The 13,391-nt window shown below is 35.3% G+C and overlaps 1 protein-coding gene across 5 annotated transcripts in view; it reads right to left on the reverse strand.

Moving 5' to 3' along the window:
• myo1b (myosin IB) overlaps positions 1-13,391 on the reverse strand; it is a 53,601-nt gene that overhangs the window by 25,306 nt on the left and 14,904 nt on the right. For all 5 annotated transcript variants that reach the window (XM_056464918.1, XM_056464921.1, XM_056464919.1 and 2 more), the window contains exons 4-8: positions 12,540-12,687; positions 11,135-11,253; positions 10,664-10,750; positions 10,466-10,531; positions 8,023-8,127 (exon numbers count right to left, since the gene is read on the reverse strand). In XM_056464918.1, the coding sequence (XP_056320893.1) occupies positions 8,023-8,127; positions 10,466-10,531; positions 10,664-10,750; positions 11,135-11,253; positions 12,540-12,687 (525 nt within the window). The remainder of the gene's footprint in view (positions 1-8,022; positions 8,128-10,465; positions 10,532-10,663; positions 10,751-11,134; positions 11,254-12,539; positions 12,688-13,391) is intronic.

Below are 13,391 nucleotides of genomic sequence, written 5' to 3' on the forward strand. Positions count from 1 at the left end.
GAGCTCCTAACAAATACCTCCGATTATAACTTTTTTTCTTCAAATTGAGGATAGATTCCTTATTAAAGTAAAACTTCAACTCCTTCTAAAGAATGGCAACCAGTAAGAAGACGACGTCTCATCAAAAACAAGCTACAGGAAACAAACGACTAAAAACGCTCGATGACGACGTGGTTTCCATCGTCAGCCATGCAATCGAAGCGCAGCAGGAAGCTTTGCGTGGAATGGTCTTCGGCATGTTAACAGAGGCAATAAAGTCCGCTCTTGCTCCTTTCAATGACTACATTAATGAAAATGGCACTGTTCTTCGAGCTATAAAAGAAGAAATAGGCTATCTGGGTAAGAACATGGCGTCGATAACATCAAAAGTAGATGATCTACAAGGAAACCTTCGCAAAACTAAAAAAGATACTAATCATTGCTTGTCTCAGCTTGACCAAATGCAACGAAAATTCACAGATTTGGAAGATCGCTCACGAAGCAACAATGTCCGTCTGGTCAACTTACCTGCGAGAATGGAAGGAGACGACCCTATCGGCTTCCTTCAGAAAACGCTACCTAAATGAATCCCAGACCTGTCAGGGCGTTCAAATCCAATAGAGATTGACAGAGCTCATTGAGTCTACTCGAATTCTAACTCAAACAGATCACGAGCGATGATATTTCCACTCCTTCGTTATCCGGACAGACAGGCCGTACTTTAAGGTGCACGTAAAGCAAAACCCACACTGCCCGGAGGAGTGCGTCTGGAATTCTATGCGGACTACAGCGCCGCGACCGCACAGAAAAGAAAAGCGTTCTCGGCCGTCAGATCTAAACTTCAACAGAAAGGTGCGGAAACCTTTCTAATTTACCCAGCAATACTATAAGTCTAATTCAAAGGCCAAAAATACTCGTTTGAGACGCCGGATGAAGCCTAGAAATACACCGATGGACTGGAGCGAACAACGTCACCGCTGGCTCGCAGGTCCTTACATTCTCAGCTTCAGGATGCAATGGAGGAAACCGAATAAGGAGGCAATACTGGACTTATCATCACTTAAATGACATGAATTTAAACATTTCTTAGCCCCCTAATTGACCAAATTATACGGTAAACAAATATTATTATTGATATTATTATTTTATTTTATTGGTATTTAAAGTTACGGTTAGGTATCCATGATACTATTTTTTTTAAATGTATTTATTTATATATATATTTTTTATTATTATTTTTTTTTTTATTATTTATTAGTTTATTTATTTATTTATTTATTTTTTGTAGATAAGGTGGGGGCTAAGTTTCTTGGTTTAAAATTGGAACAGCCCGTATTCAAAACTTGCTACATGTTTAAATAGAGTTGATGCTGATACACTGATGGTTGTAACCAGGGGCGGACTGGCCATCTGGCAGACCGGGCACTTTCCCGGTGGGCCGACGTACTTTTTGGGCCGGGCTGATCATCGTCTTATGATTTGATCGGCCCATAAAAGGCTTAGCAGCCTATCGTTTTTTTCTGCCTTATTGATTGACGCTGCTGTGATCTGTGACTCTCTGAAAGTAGATGCTTTTTTTCCCGGACAGACAGACCGGGCCGGCCCATGTGACACTCTGCACCCCATTGGCTCATTTCGGTATTGACATCGGGCTGGCCCAATCACAAACTCCTATTTTGGACTCCGTGTGAGCGTGCGTCGTCTGTGTGTATTTGTCGAAATAGTCGAGAGTCAGAGAGAAGAAACGCAAGGGAGGCGCAGAGAAATCGCGGGAAATACACCTGAAAAGTTCTCTGTTCATTCTAGTACACGGCTAAAAACGCAAATCACTCGACCACACACTCTCTGCCCAGAGCTGCAGCCACTAGTTCAGCGGGTGAGCATAAACCCCAGGTGAGAGTATAGTGCATGTCAGACAGTTCATCTGCTGGATGATCTCATCTCACTATAGTTGGTAAACATGATATTGAATTCATCTTGTTGTCTCTATCTAACAATTCTTATGTCTTTTGAATCACTTGTTCTCAGTTAACTGTTCTGGCTGAGTGCAAAGATAAGCTAATATATTAATTTATGTAACCACATACACGGATTCTGCACATTGACAGATTGCTTACCTTTATCGTTTAAATTTAATGTACGCTATACTGTTATAATAACCATTATTGGTTATTAAAACTGATATTCTGCAAAAGAGACAGGGTAAAGTTCATTCTTTTCAATGGAAATGAAAGGAGACAGTTATATTTAAGCCCTGTTTTGTTATAAATATGCAGTGTGAAGATGATGCTCATAAAAATATGCAGCTACACGAGGCTGTTTAGTGTCTGTTAATCATAATATCAAAATGAAACAAATTTGACTTATATTATGTTTTCATTGTTTAGATAGTGAAACAGCAAGCAGGATGAGGTGAAAGAGGTTAAAATGTAATTTTAAATAAAAATAAATAAAATAAAATGAATGAATAGTGTATTTTTTAGAACTCAACAAATATCTTTATGGACAATATACAGAAATTAATTTGAGATTAAAGTTTGTATTTATTTATTTATTTCATATATATGGCGTTTGTGTTTTATAGAATATGAGTTGATAAAAAATATTGGACGTGCATAGATAGATAGCATTTTGATTGAATTTAGTGGGCCGCTCTGGCCCAAAATGCCAGGGCCGATTTTTTGCCCCAGTCCAGCCCTGGTTGTAACGTTCCTCAGGTATTTAATATCAGGAGGTACTGGAAGGCGAATAGTGTTAGACATTGCCTCGCGATCGCCATAGACGCTCGTTATTGAAGGGGTTAGGGAAGGGGTGGGGCACTCAGGAATAAACTACGCAGGAATTTTTATATTCTTTTCATATATTCACGAAATTTCCATGTTTAAATTGCACCCACTACTACAATCTTTACATGTTTATTTGTGAAAGCTTTATGGTCAGAGATTATGGTTAATTTAAACATTATGTCTTTTAACGTTAGAGGGTTAAATTCTCCCTAGTAAACGGACAAAATTTTTAGATTATCTTCGCAGGAAAAACATAGACGTTGCACTTATCCAAGAAACCCATCTAAGGATAGCAGATGTACAGCGATTACAAAACAAACACTACATTCCTATAGTATCTTCAGGTTATAACTCTAAAAGAGAGGGGTGATAATATTATTTAAAAGAAATTATACTATCAGTATTGAAAATTTAGGATCAGATGATAATGGTAGAATGGCATATTGTTGTACTACTATAGGAGGAAAGAAGCTCATGCTTGTTAACATTTATACCCCAAACTCTTATGACACTCTTTTTTTCCCAGACATTTTAAAAACTCTTTTAGCCCTTAATGAATATTCACTTATCATTGGAGGAGACATGAACACTGTAATGGACACTGTTTTAGATAGATCCAATCCTTCGGTCCCAATGATACAACCTCAGTCCTCAAAAGCATTAAATTGGTTTACTAAAGACCTAAACATGAGTGACACCTGGAGGTTACTCAACCCTAATGTGAAAGAATACACTTACTTTTCACCAAGACATAAATCCTTTTCAAGAATAGACTATATTTTACTATCTCCTATGACATTTTCATGTGTAAAGAACATTGAATTTCTACCACAAAGTATTTCTGACCACAATGCAATAACAACATCGCTGCAATTTAGTACACTGTCCAAACCCTCTAGATGGAGATTCAATACTCTTTTGCTCAAAAACGAGAAATTTATTTTGCAACTGAGATCAGAATTAACTGAATTTATTAGCATTAATCAAAATTCTGTTTCTAACCAAGACATGTTTTGGGCCTCTATTAAAGGTTTTTTAAGAAATAACGCAATTAGCTTTTCTGCAAGGCTTAAAATGAACTACCTCCAACAAATATCACTAGAAAAAAGGTGTGGAGAATTGGAGCGGGAATTAGGAAATAAATTTGCAACAGAAACACAACAAAAATTAAAGGTAGAAAGAGCTACACTTAACGACCTGCTTAGACAAAGAACTGAATACTTGATGCACATCACAAAACATAAATACTACATAGATGAAAGCAGACCGAGCCGACTCCTTGCACTCACTTTGAAAAAACATGAGCAACGCTTTAATATACATGCAATAAAAAACTCTGAACAGGTTCTCACCTCAAACCCCTCAGATATTAACAAAACATTTAAGAAGTTTTTTGAAAAATTATACTCTTCAGAAATACAAACTAACACAGATCATTTAGGGACTTTTTTTGGGACGTTAAATTTAACAAAACTTTCTAAGGAAGATGCGGATAACATAGATTCAGAAATAACTCTAGATGAATTGCATAATGCAGTTAGGGATTTACATACAGGGAAATCTCCAGGTATTGACGGCATTCCTGGCGAATTATATCTAGTACTATGGGACTTACTGGGACACATTTGGCTACAAACAATAAACTAGGCCATAACCAAAGGCCATTTTCATAAAGATCTTAATACTGCTTTGATTACTGTTTACCTAAACCCGATAAAGATCTTTCTGAATGAGCCAACTATAGACCTATTTCTCTGATTAATGAAGATATAAAAATTTATGCTAAAGTTATCGCTAAGCGTCTACAGTCAGTGATAAGTAAATTAATTCATCCAGACCAATCTGGTTTTATAACAGGACGTTTGGCTTCAGATAATGTTCGCAGAGTATTACACGTTATAGCTGAATCAGGAAAGTTGAAAACACCTAGTGGCCTTCTCCTTGTAGATGCAGAAAAAGCCTTTGATCGCTTGGAATGGGGCTATCTAAACTTTAATTTCGGCGATCAATTCATAAAAATGATTCAAACCCTATACTCTAACCCCTTGGCTAGAGTAACTACAGTGGGAATTATTTCAGACACTTTTTGTATTAATAGGGAACAAAACAGGGGTGCCCTCTCTCTCCTCTTTTGTTTAATCTATCAATAGAACCACTGGCTCAATTTATTAGGCAATGTAAAAATATTACCCTAATTCAGTTAGGCTCATCTGTCCATTCTATCTCTTTATATGCTGATGACACACTTTTATTTCTATCAGATTTGGAGAATTCACTCCCCAATGCTCTCACAGCTTTAAATGAATTTGGAAGAATTTCTGGTTTCAAAATAAACTATTCTAAATCAATTCTGATGCCCCTTAATCCAATTGGCCATAACGTTACTAATAATACTAATATAAAAATATCAACAAAAGTCAAATATTTAGGAATTGAGCTGAGCCCAACTTTACAACTCATACCTAAAATAAACTATATGTCAATTTACAGTAAGGTTGAGGCTGATATCCAGAGATGGATGCGCCTACCCTCATCACCATCTGCCAGAATTTCAACAATAAAAATGAATATCTTGCCCAGAATTAATTTCATAAGCTCCATGCTTCCCCTCCCTCCACCACCAAACTATTGGAAAAAGTTAGACTCGATTTTAAACAAATTTGTTTGGAATGGAAAACGTCCCCGCGTAAAATGGTCCACTCTCCTAAAAAACAAAACAGAGGGTGGATGGGCCTGCCCTAACTTCAAATTGTACCACTGGTCCTTTATTCTTCTCTCAGTTGTGAAATGGTTCGAACCTGACATGCAATGTACCTGGAAAGAAATAGAAAAGGACCTTATTTTTCCAACACGTCTGCAAGACTTCCTGTTCTCAGGCTTTAACCAGAGGAAATGTATATTGCGTTATGGACCTATTTTATCCTATACCCTCCAAATTTTTAAAAAGGTAGAAGCTTCTTTTCCTTCTAGAACCACTTGGCATACTCATTCTCCTCTGTGGCACAATGTGAACCTACTTTCTGGTAGACAACCTTTTAATCAACCATCATGGGCCAATAAAGGTATTCTAACATTAAAAGACATAAATGGAGAAAAATCAATATTAGATTTTCAAGAGCTGGTTAACAAATTTGATTTATCTCCCAACACTCTATTTATATATTTTAAAATAAGGGCAGCACTAAAGGCTCATAAGACACCATGGGGTAAGGATCTTCATACCCACCCGATTGTAAAATGGATATACAATGCTCGAAGAAAAGGAACTGTTTCCTATCTCTATTGCTGTCTTTCTAATATGAATGCAGATAGTTTCTCAAAAGAAAGACTATGGCTATCTGATCTGTCTCTACCCAATACAACTATTGATTGGGAAACTGTATGGGATAATACATTCCACGCTTTCACAAACCCTAATCACCAGTTCATTCATTTTAAAACTATTCACAGGGCATATTTAACCACACGTATTCGACATATCATAGGTTTATCTCCAAATCCATATTGTAAGCGTCCAGATACCTTTTTACATATGATGTGAGAATGTCCGGAGGTGCAAAAACTTTGGGATTCGGTGCTGGACATTTTATTTAAAGTTACAAAAATTTGTTTCCACAAAGATCCTGTATTGTTACTATTGAATGATAACTCTCAATTTCTCTTAAATGCAAAGGTCCGTAAATTTTGGTTAGCTGCTTCAACTGCTACAAAGAAAATGTTGGTACAAAGGTGGAAACCTCCTCATGATCTCTCAGTTAAACACTGGTTACATTCATTATTGGAAATACTGTATCTGGAACTGTCATCAGCATGGATCAACCATGCCAAAGTGGACATTCTTACGACATGGAAAATCTATATATGCAACGTCAAAAAAATCTTGGACACTTAACCCTCATCTGATGCTACGGATGTCAACTTAATGTAAAGTATCTAACAGCTTGGTCTAAACTATAGTTATTCTGTGTTTCCTGATGTGCGTATAATGGGGTGGGGGGATGAGGAATTATATGGGGTAATATCTGTTAAAAGTATTTTTCTATCTGATTGTAAAAATTGTATATTCTCACTTTCAAAATAAAAAAACTAAATTACAAAAAAAAAAAAAAGTGCAATTACTTGACCTTACTTTAATTATTGAAATACCCAAATGCAATTAAACACGTTATTAACATACAGCTTAAATTAAATATAATACTAATACAACACAATTTGCAAGTTGTATTATTTAAAACAGACATTTTCCCAGGATTGTTTGCTTATAAAGTGTACAAATAAAAATCATAACAATTAAACCTAACTGCCATATTCACAACAGTGATCATACTATATACTGTAGCAATGCAGATTAAAAATACATTAGAGATGGCTTAATCCATGTTGTTCCATGCCATGATGGTTTCTATATGATAATTACGGTCTGGTGCGCAGGCCATTTATGGCCCATAAACAAAAGATTGAACCCACTGGGTATAAGTGAGAAACAATTAATTATGTAACAAGCTGGAAAATAGCTGTGGGCTAATTGGACTAAGTGTAATGTCCTCAAACTAAGAGGTAGATGCAATTCGGAGTAGGGATCAGAAACGAGGAATGTGGATTGGGGCAGATTAGTCCCTAGACCCCCGTGTACCTCCTTGGTCTCCAGAGCAGTGGTATTTTCCCATGCACTCTACTGGAGTGAAGCCAGAGAGTAAAATACCACAGTTCATGGGTCACGGCAACGTCAGAGTACATACTCAGAGTTTTGAAACCAAACAGAGTTCGAAGCTCTTCAGGGACAATTCTATTTACCCTAACTGGAGTGAGGGATTGTTTCCGTCCCACATTCAGAGCGTGAAAATTATAAAGGAAGACAAAGAGCAGATGGAAACCATTTGGAATAGAACATAATAGATTCATGTTCATTATATATACACATATACACACTTTTTATAGTATCATAGTTATATTAACTAGATAATAACCAAATACCAAATCTAAACCTAAACTTAACCCATGTAGTCATTTTATATGTTACAGTACTTTCTCAGTCAAGTAGTCTCAGTCTCAGTACATGAATGTGCACTTACTGCAACAACGTGCAACCAATCAACTGACCTGCCACTTCTAAAGATCTTAATGTGTTTGCAATTTTTCTTCGAAAGAAGAACTTGCTATGTTGTTTCAAAAACTTTAAACCTTAGCGGAAAGTTAATATTTGTTGATGGTCACCTTTAAATATACACTGTGTATAAATAGACAGGGTTTAGCATACTTCACGGATATACTCCTCTTGTTCCTCACGGAGAGTAAGTTCAATGAAGATTTGCTGTAGCTTCTCATTGCAGTAGTTAATGATGAACTGCTCAAAACTGTTGTCCTGCAAAATTAGAAGAATAAAATTAATAAGAAAACCGAAAGAAATGATAACGATGCTAATTATTTTGTTTTTGTTAATAATTCCCAATCTACAACACATTGCACTGCAAACCAGCTCACTATTAATTACAAACTAACTACTTAACTACTCACTGTTCTTTTTATTACAAAGCACCTTCCTCTAGGTACTTTTGGATAAGTTAGCCTCTATATTGTCTAGAACTTTGGTTTGACTTGAATATAGAGAAAATGTAAAAAAAAAAAAAAAAAAAAAAAAGTAATAAAAATATTATAATTAATCAGCAAACACGTTTTTTTTTTGTTTTTTGCAAAAATTGGTCTAACACTCAATTGAAACATATCAAATCTTACGAGGTGTCCTATATAATTTAAATATTATATTTTATAAATGGTAAGTGAATGTTTGTGAGCCCCTTGCGTAATTAAAATTCATGTTTTTAAAGCATTTTATCTGTTAGAGCTGTTCAACTGAATAAACTCATGAACAACCATTAATAATAATCATCAATAATAATAAAAAATAAATAAATAAATAAAAAGTTCATCATCAGTTCACACAGGTAACCACACACGTGAACTGTATCACTCCTAGGAGGACATTATGGACCCCAGGACAGGACGAGCAGTGAGTTTAAAAATTTGAATGCTTTTTTATTAATGAATCTAATTATGGCATTAAAAGAGCATCTCTAATATATGCAAAACACTGTAATACAGCTTGCAAATCAGGTTTTACATAACTAAGATTAAACTAAGGCAAGACATTTTATCTGTTTCTTTTAATGAGGAAGTCTTTAACTTCTGCACCCACAAATCTGTTTAAATGTTTCAGAGATCTGACCAAAGGGTTAGAAAAAATATGAACAATTTCATCATCTCTTGCTAAACCCCAATTGGTGAAACAATGTTAATGAATTAAAACAGCAGCGCCCAATGCTATTGTTGCTGGCTTATGATAAAAGGTTAGGACTCTACTATTTAGCATGGCACTAGGTTTCAAGTATTAACAATCCTCTTCCTCTTTAATTTTTTTCTTTAATCTTCAAAGCGATCCTAAAGCATGTTAGTCTGCAGCTAAAGCCACTGCAATTATCAGTACCATGGAGCTGGCATAACAAAAAGCCCAAAATCACATCCAAAGGGAGCATATGGAGCACATTGTTTGTCTTGGCAATAGTAATTTATCTTGGCAGATATTGCTAAGAGGGCACACTGACAGATCAGGGTGAAGTAATCTCAAAGTGAGAATTGCAAAGATAAACACATTGAAAAAAAACAACCTTAATAACTCCTGCTTTTTCATTCTAAAAGCTATGTTCTATGTGCTTTCATCTTAAAGAAATATGTTGCCCATAAATGTAAACTGTCATAATTAATCCCTCAAGCAACAACAACAAAAAAACACCATTAAACTATCAGAATACCTTCTTTTAGACACAACTTTTGTAAATAGTCATATGTTAGATTCCTAGGAAATGCATGACGTGTATGGATTGTACATTTTTATGCATAGATTCCTTCAAAAACATACATTTAAAGGTATTTTAAGTGCAATACCAATGGCACTAAAACAGTAACATCAAGCAAATAGGTCAAACTAATACTAAAAGGACACACTGGGCTTCAGGGTTCTGCTCTAACAGTGGCTTATGCTGCTAAAATAAAAAGAGCAGAATTAAGACTAGGATTAAGTGCTAAAATTGAAGCATGCACACAGGCACAGTATTTTCTCTGCAGGTCTACTTACTCCATTCTGTCATCATGGCCACAACAACAACATAAACAACATTCAAAAGAGAGTAATAAAGTCAGACAGCAGAACACATGCAATGGACAAATGAAATGTAAAAAGAACAAGCCCAGACTGAATATTGGGAAAAATTAAAATTAGTAGAATAGTTTCAAGCATGGCTATAAACTTTGAATTTAATAATAATACAAGACTCAGTGTGGACCTGAAATGTTGTATTAGATTAAACATTTTATGTTAACATTTACTGAATTTATTATGGCAACAACAACAGTCATAATAGCCATTATAGCATGAAATTATAGTATTAGGATGACAGCATGCAAGTCGACAGTTCCAGTTAAATGTACAGATTTTTGTAAATCAAAATGACAAGGTTAGAAAATGTCTGATTTTGGAAGTACACGATAAGTCAGACCAGAAATAAAGGATAGTTCAACATGCACTGGTGTGCTCAGATCGGACTTAGTACAATGTGATGTGTTACATGTAGATATAGATGAACAGGTGACAACATAAAGATTTTTTAGGAAATATTCAATTCCAATTATTAGACCAAATCTCTCACCTCAAAGATTTCAAAACCATAAATATCCAGCACTCCCATTACTTTCTTCCGTGTCTTGGTTTGAGCCTGATGGGAACAAAAAAAAGAATGAGAGTTTAAAATCTAACTTTTTTAACCACAAAATGTCACCAAAATATTTTAAACACACTCAAACATTTACAGCAAACAATAATTTAATGAAAATTTAAAGTGACATACCTTTATGCTTTCATTGATTCTGTTTACCAGCCAGGTGAACAGTCGGCTGTACAGGTTTTTGGCAAGTGCATCACGAGCATAATAAGCCTGAAACAGGAGTTTTGCATTACAATGAATGTCCATAACTTCTGAATAACACACTATCTTTAAAAAGATAAACATCTCACCCCATGTCTCATGGAAGTACCATGTAGAGACATGACACAGACCGAATTAAATGTTTTATAGAGGCATCTTGTGGTCTGGACATGAAGGCAATTAAGATGTATAAATAAAACAGCCTTTACATCAAGAAAATAAGTTTCTGCCATCAAATTGCATTTAAATCTTTCAAACAAATAAATAATTTGATTGATGTGTAGTATAAACTTTTTTGTTAATCCAAGACATGCTGTCTAGTTTCAAGTAAAGTAATTTGCCTAACATTTAAATGGACTTCCGCCTACAGACAAGGAAGGTGCATGTGCTGACCTGAGCCACATTAAGTGTTGTGGACACCTTTTCCATTTTGGCCTCCACCGTACGGAAGCTGAAAGCCCTCTCCAGCACAGACTGTTCAATGCCCAGCAGCTCACACATCTCCTTCAGGTCTGACAAATAAAATGTAAAAAACAAACACACGCAGATCCGATAAAATAAGATAAGATAAGAAAAAACAAAAACAATTAACATTTTATAATGTTAATGTATAATTTAAACAATAACCAAATGAGTAACTGCCAACAATAAGCAATACTACATAAATCGCTGTGTCTTTATAATATGAAACCATTATCATTCTGATTAAAACATCTCCTGTGCGGAGAGGTCAAAGTTTAGACTCATACATGTTAAGCCCCTTTCGAGGAGTTTAAGCTAAACAGTATTTTAAAAGTGCTTATCTCCAGGGATTTTGAGAAGATCTAGACATAAGCTATACACCCACCCCCATCCTATACCAACTCAATCTGTCTCATTTCAGAATTCAGCCCATCAGGTCAACAGGGCAACGGAAAGCACATTATGGCTAATGGGTTTAAGCTGACCAGACAAACCAGACACCATAGTATATAAATGGAGGTGTTGACATAGACTGTGATGTTTAGTGTGGGCCAGCCACAACCCTGGACATAGGAAACTACTAGAACAACCAGTAACAATCTTTATAAGTTGTGCAAACATTTGAGTAGTCTGATAAATAATATGATGACTAACCTGATTTGGTTTCCTAAGAAAAGTATTTGGACTCTACACTTAAAAATACATAATTTTTATTGTATTATATGAAAAAAATTACACTAATTTTAAGCAACTCGACAAAATCAGTGACAATGTAAGCCAGAATATACGCATTCATGAAAATGAACATTTTCGGTCTGTGAAAGTTTTGAATGACCTGATTGCCTCAGACTGATTATTAAATTGAGGTAAATAAATTGTATAATAATTTCTGAGAAATCAGGAAATGGTTTAAATACATTTAGACTACCTCAGTCAATAAGTCTCTTTAAAAAAAGAAATTTGTTATCACTATTGCCTGTGACTCATGCTAAATGAGTAAAGGAATAAGTGCCTGTAAGCTATGACTTTAAATAACTTTTGACATATCAATAGATGGCAGTAGTGATCAACATGGTGAGCAGATGAAAATCCAGTTACAATCAAGAATTTTCTTTCACATTTAATTTTATAATCGTATTTTCGATGTCAGCAAATGCAAATGCAAATACCTTTGTAACAAATCACAGACAGCGGTTTGATCATTCTTTCTGCACTTAGAGTTTTCCTATTTCCCTTTTTTATTGAAGTAAAGCTTAATGTAAGCTTTCAGTTTAGCTGCATGTTCTAAAAAACTGTTGGATAGGCAATGCTTTCCTAATATGAGCCTAATATTTACCATTTTTGTCCTTGACTCGACTCTCATCAAAGCCATTGACTCGAGACTCTGGTTTGAACTCAATATTTCCCAGCTTGAGAACAGCAGCTATCAGCTCGAGTATTGATTGTACCTCATCCTCCATGAAGCCCACAATTTGCATCGCATTCTAGGAAAGCAGAAGAGAAAATATCTTCAGTTAAAAATGGTCTGCGGACAGACATTTAGCATAGCAGTACATATGGTGGGTTCTGTTTAGTGATTGACTGGCCCATTACCAGACCACTAATGAATAGCCTGAGGGTGTTGGAAAAGTTTGGAATCCAAAAAAAAAAAAAAAAAAAAAAATATATATATATATATATATATATATATATATATATATATATATATATATATATATATATATATATATATTAAAAAAATATATATTTTCATAAAATATATATTTTCATTCCAGACATTTCCACACCACAACACTGAGTATTAGAGGATTGATCTTAATAATAGCTTGAATGTACTTTTGATCCAAACAAATAAACTGACGCTAAACGCTTACTTTTTAAAACATTTTCCTCCCTCCTCTATCCTCCTCCTTTACCAGCATCCTCCACACTCACTACTGATGACTTTGCTACATTCTTTTGCACCAAAACTGCAAAAATCAGTGCTCAATTTGCTGCACCTACAACAAACACGCAAGATACACCACCAACACCACACACACTCACCTCTTTTTCCCAGCTCTCTGAGTCTGAGGTGTCCAATCTCGTGCTATCAAGCCATGCAACCACCTGTCCGCTTGATCCCATTCCCTCTCATCTCCTGCAAGCCATTTCTCCTGCAGTCATACCAACACTGACTCACATAATT

Source organism: Danio aesculapii, chromosome 9, assembly GCF_903798145.1.
Source record: "Danio aesculapii chromosome 9, fDanAes4.1, whole genome shotgun sequence".
Lineage (NCBI taxonomy): Eukaryota > Metazoa > Chordata > Actinopteri > Cypriniformes > Danionidae > Danio > Danio aesculapii.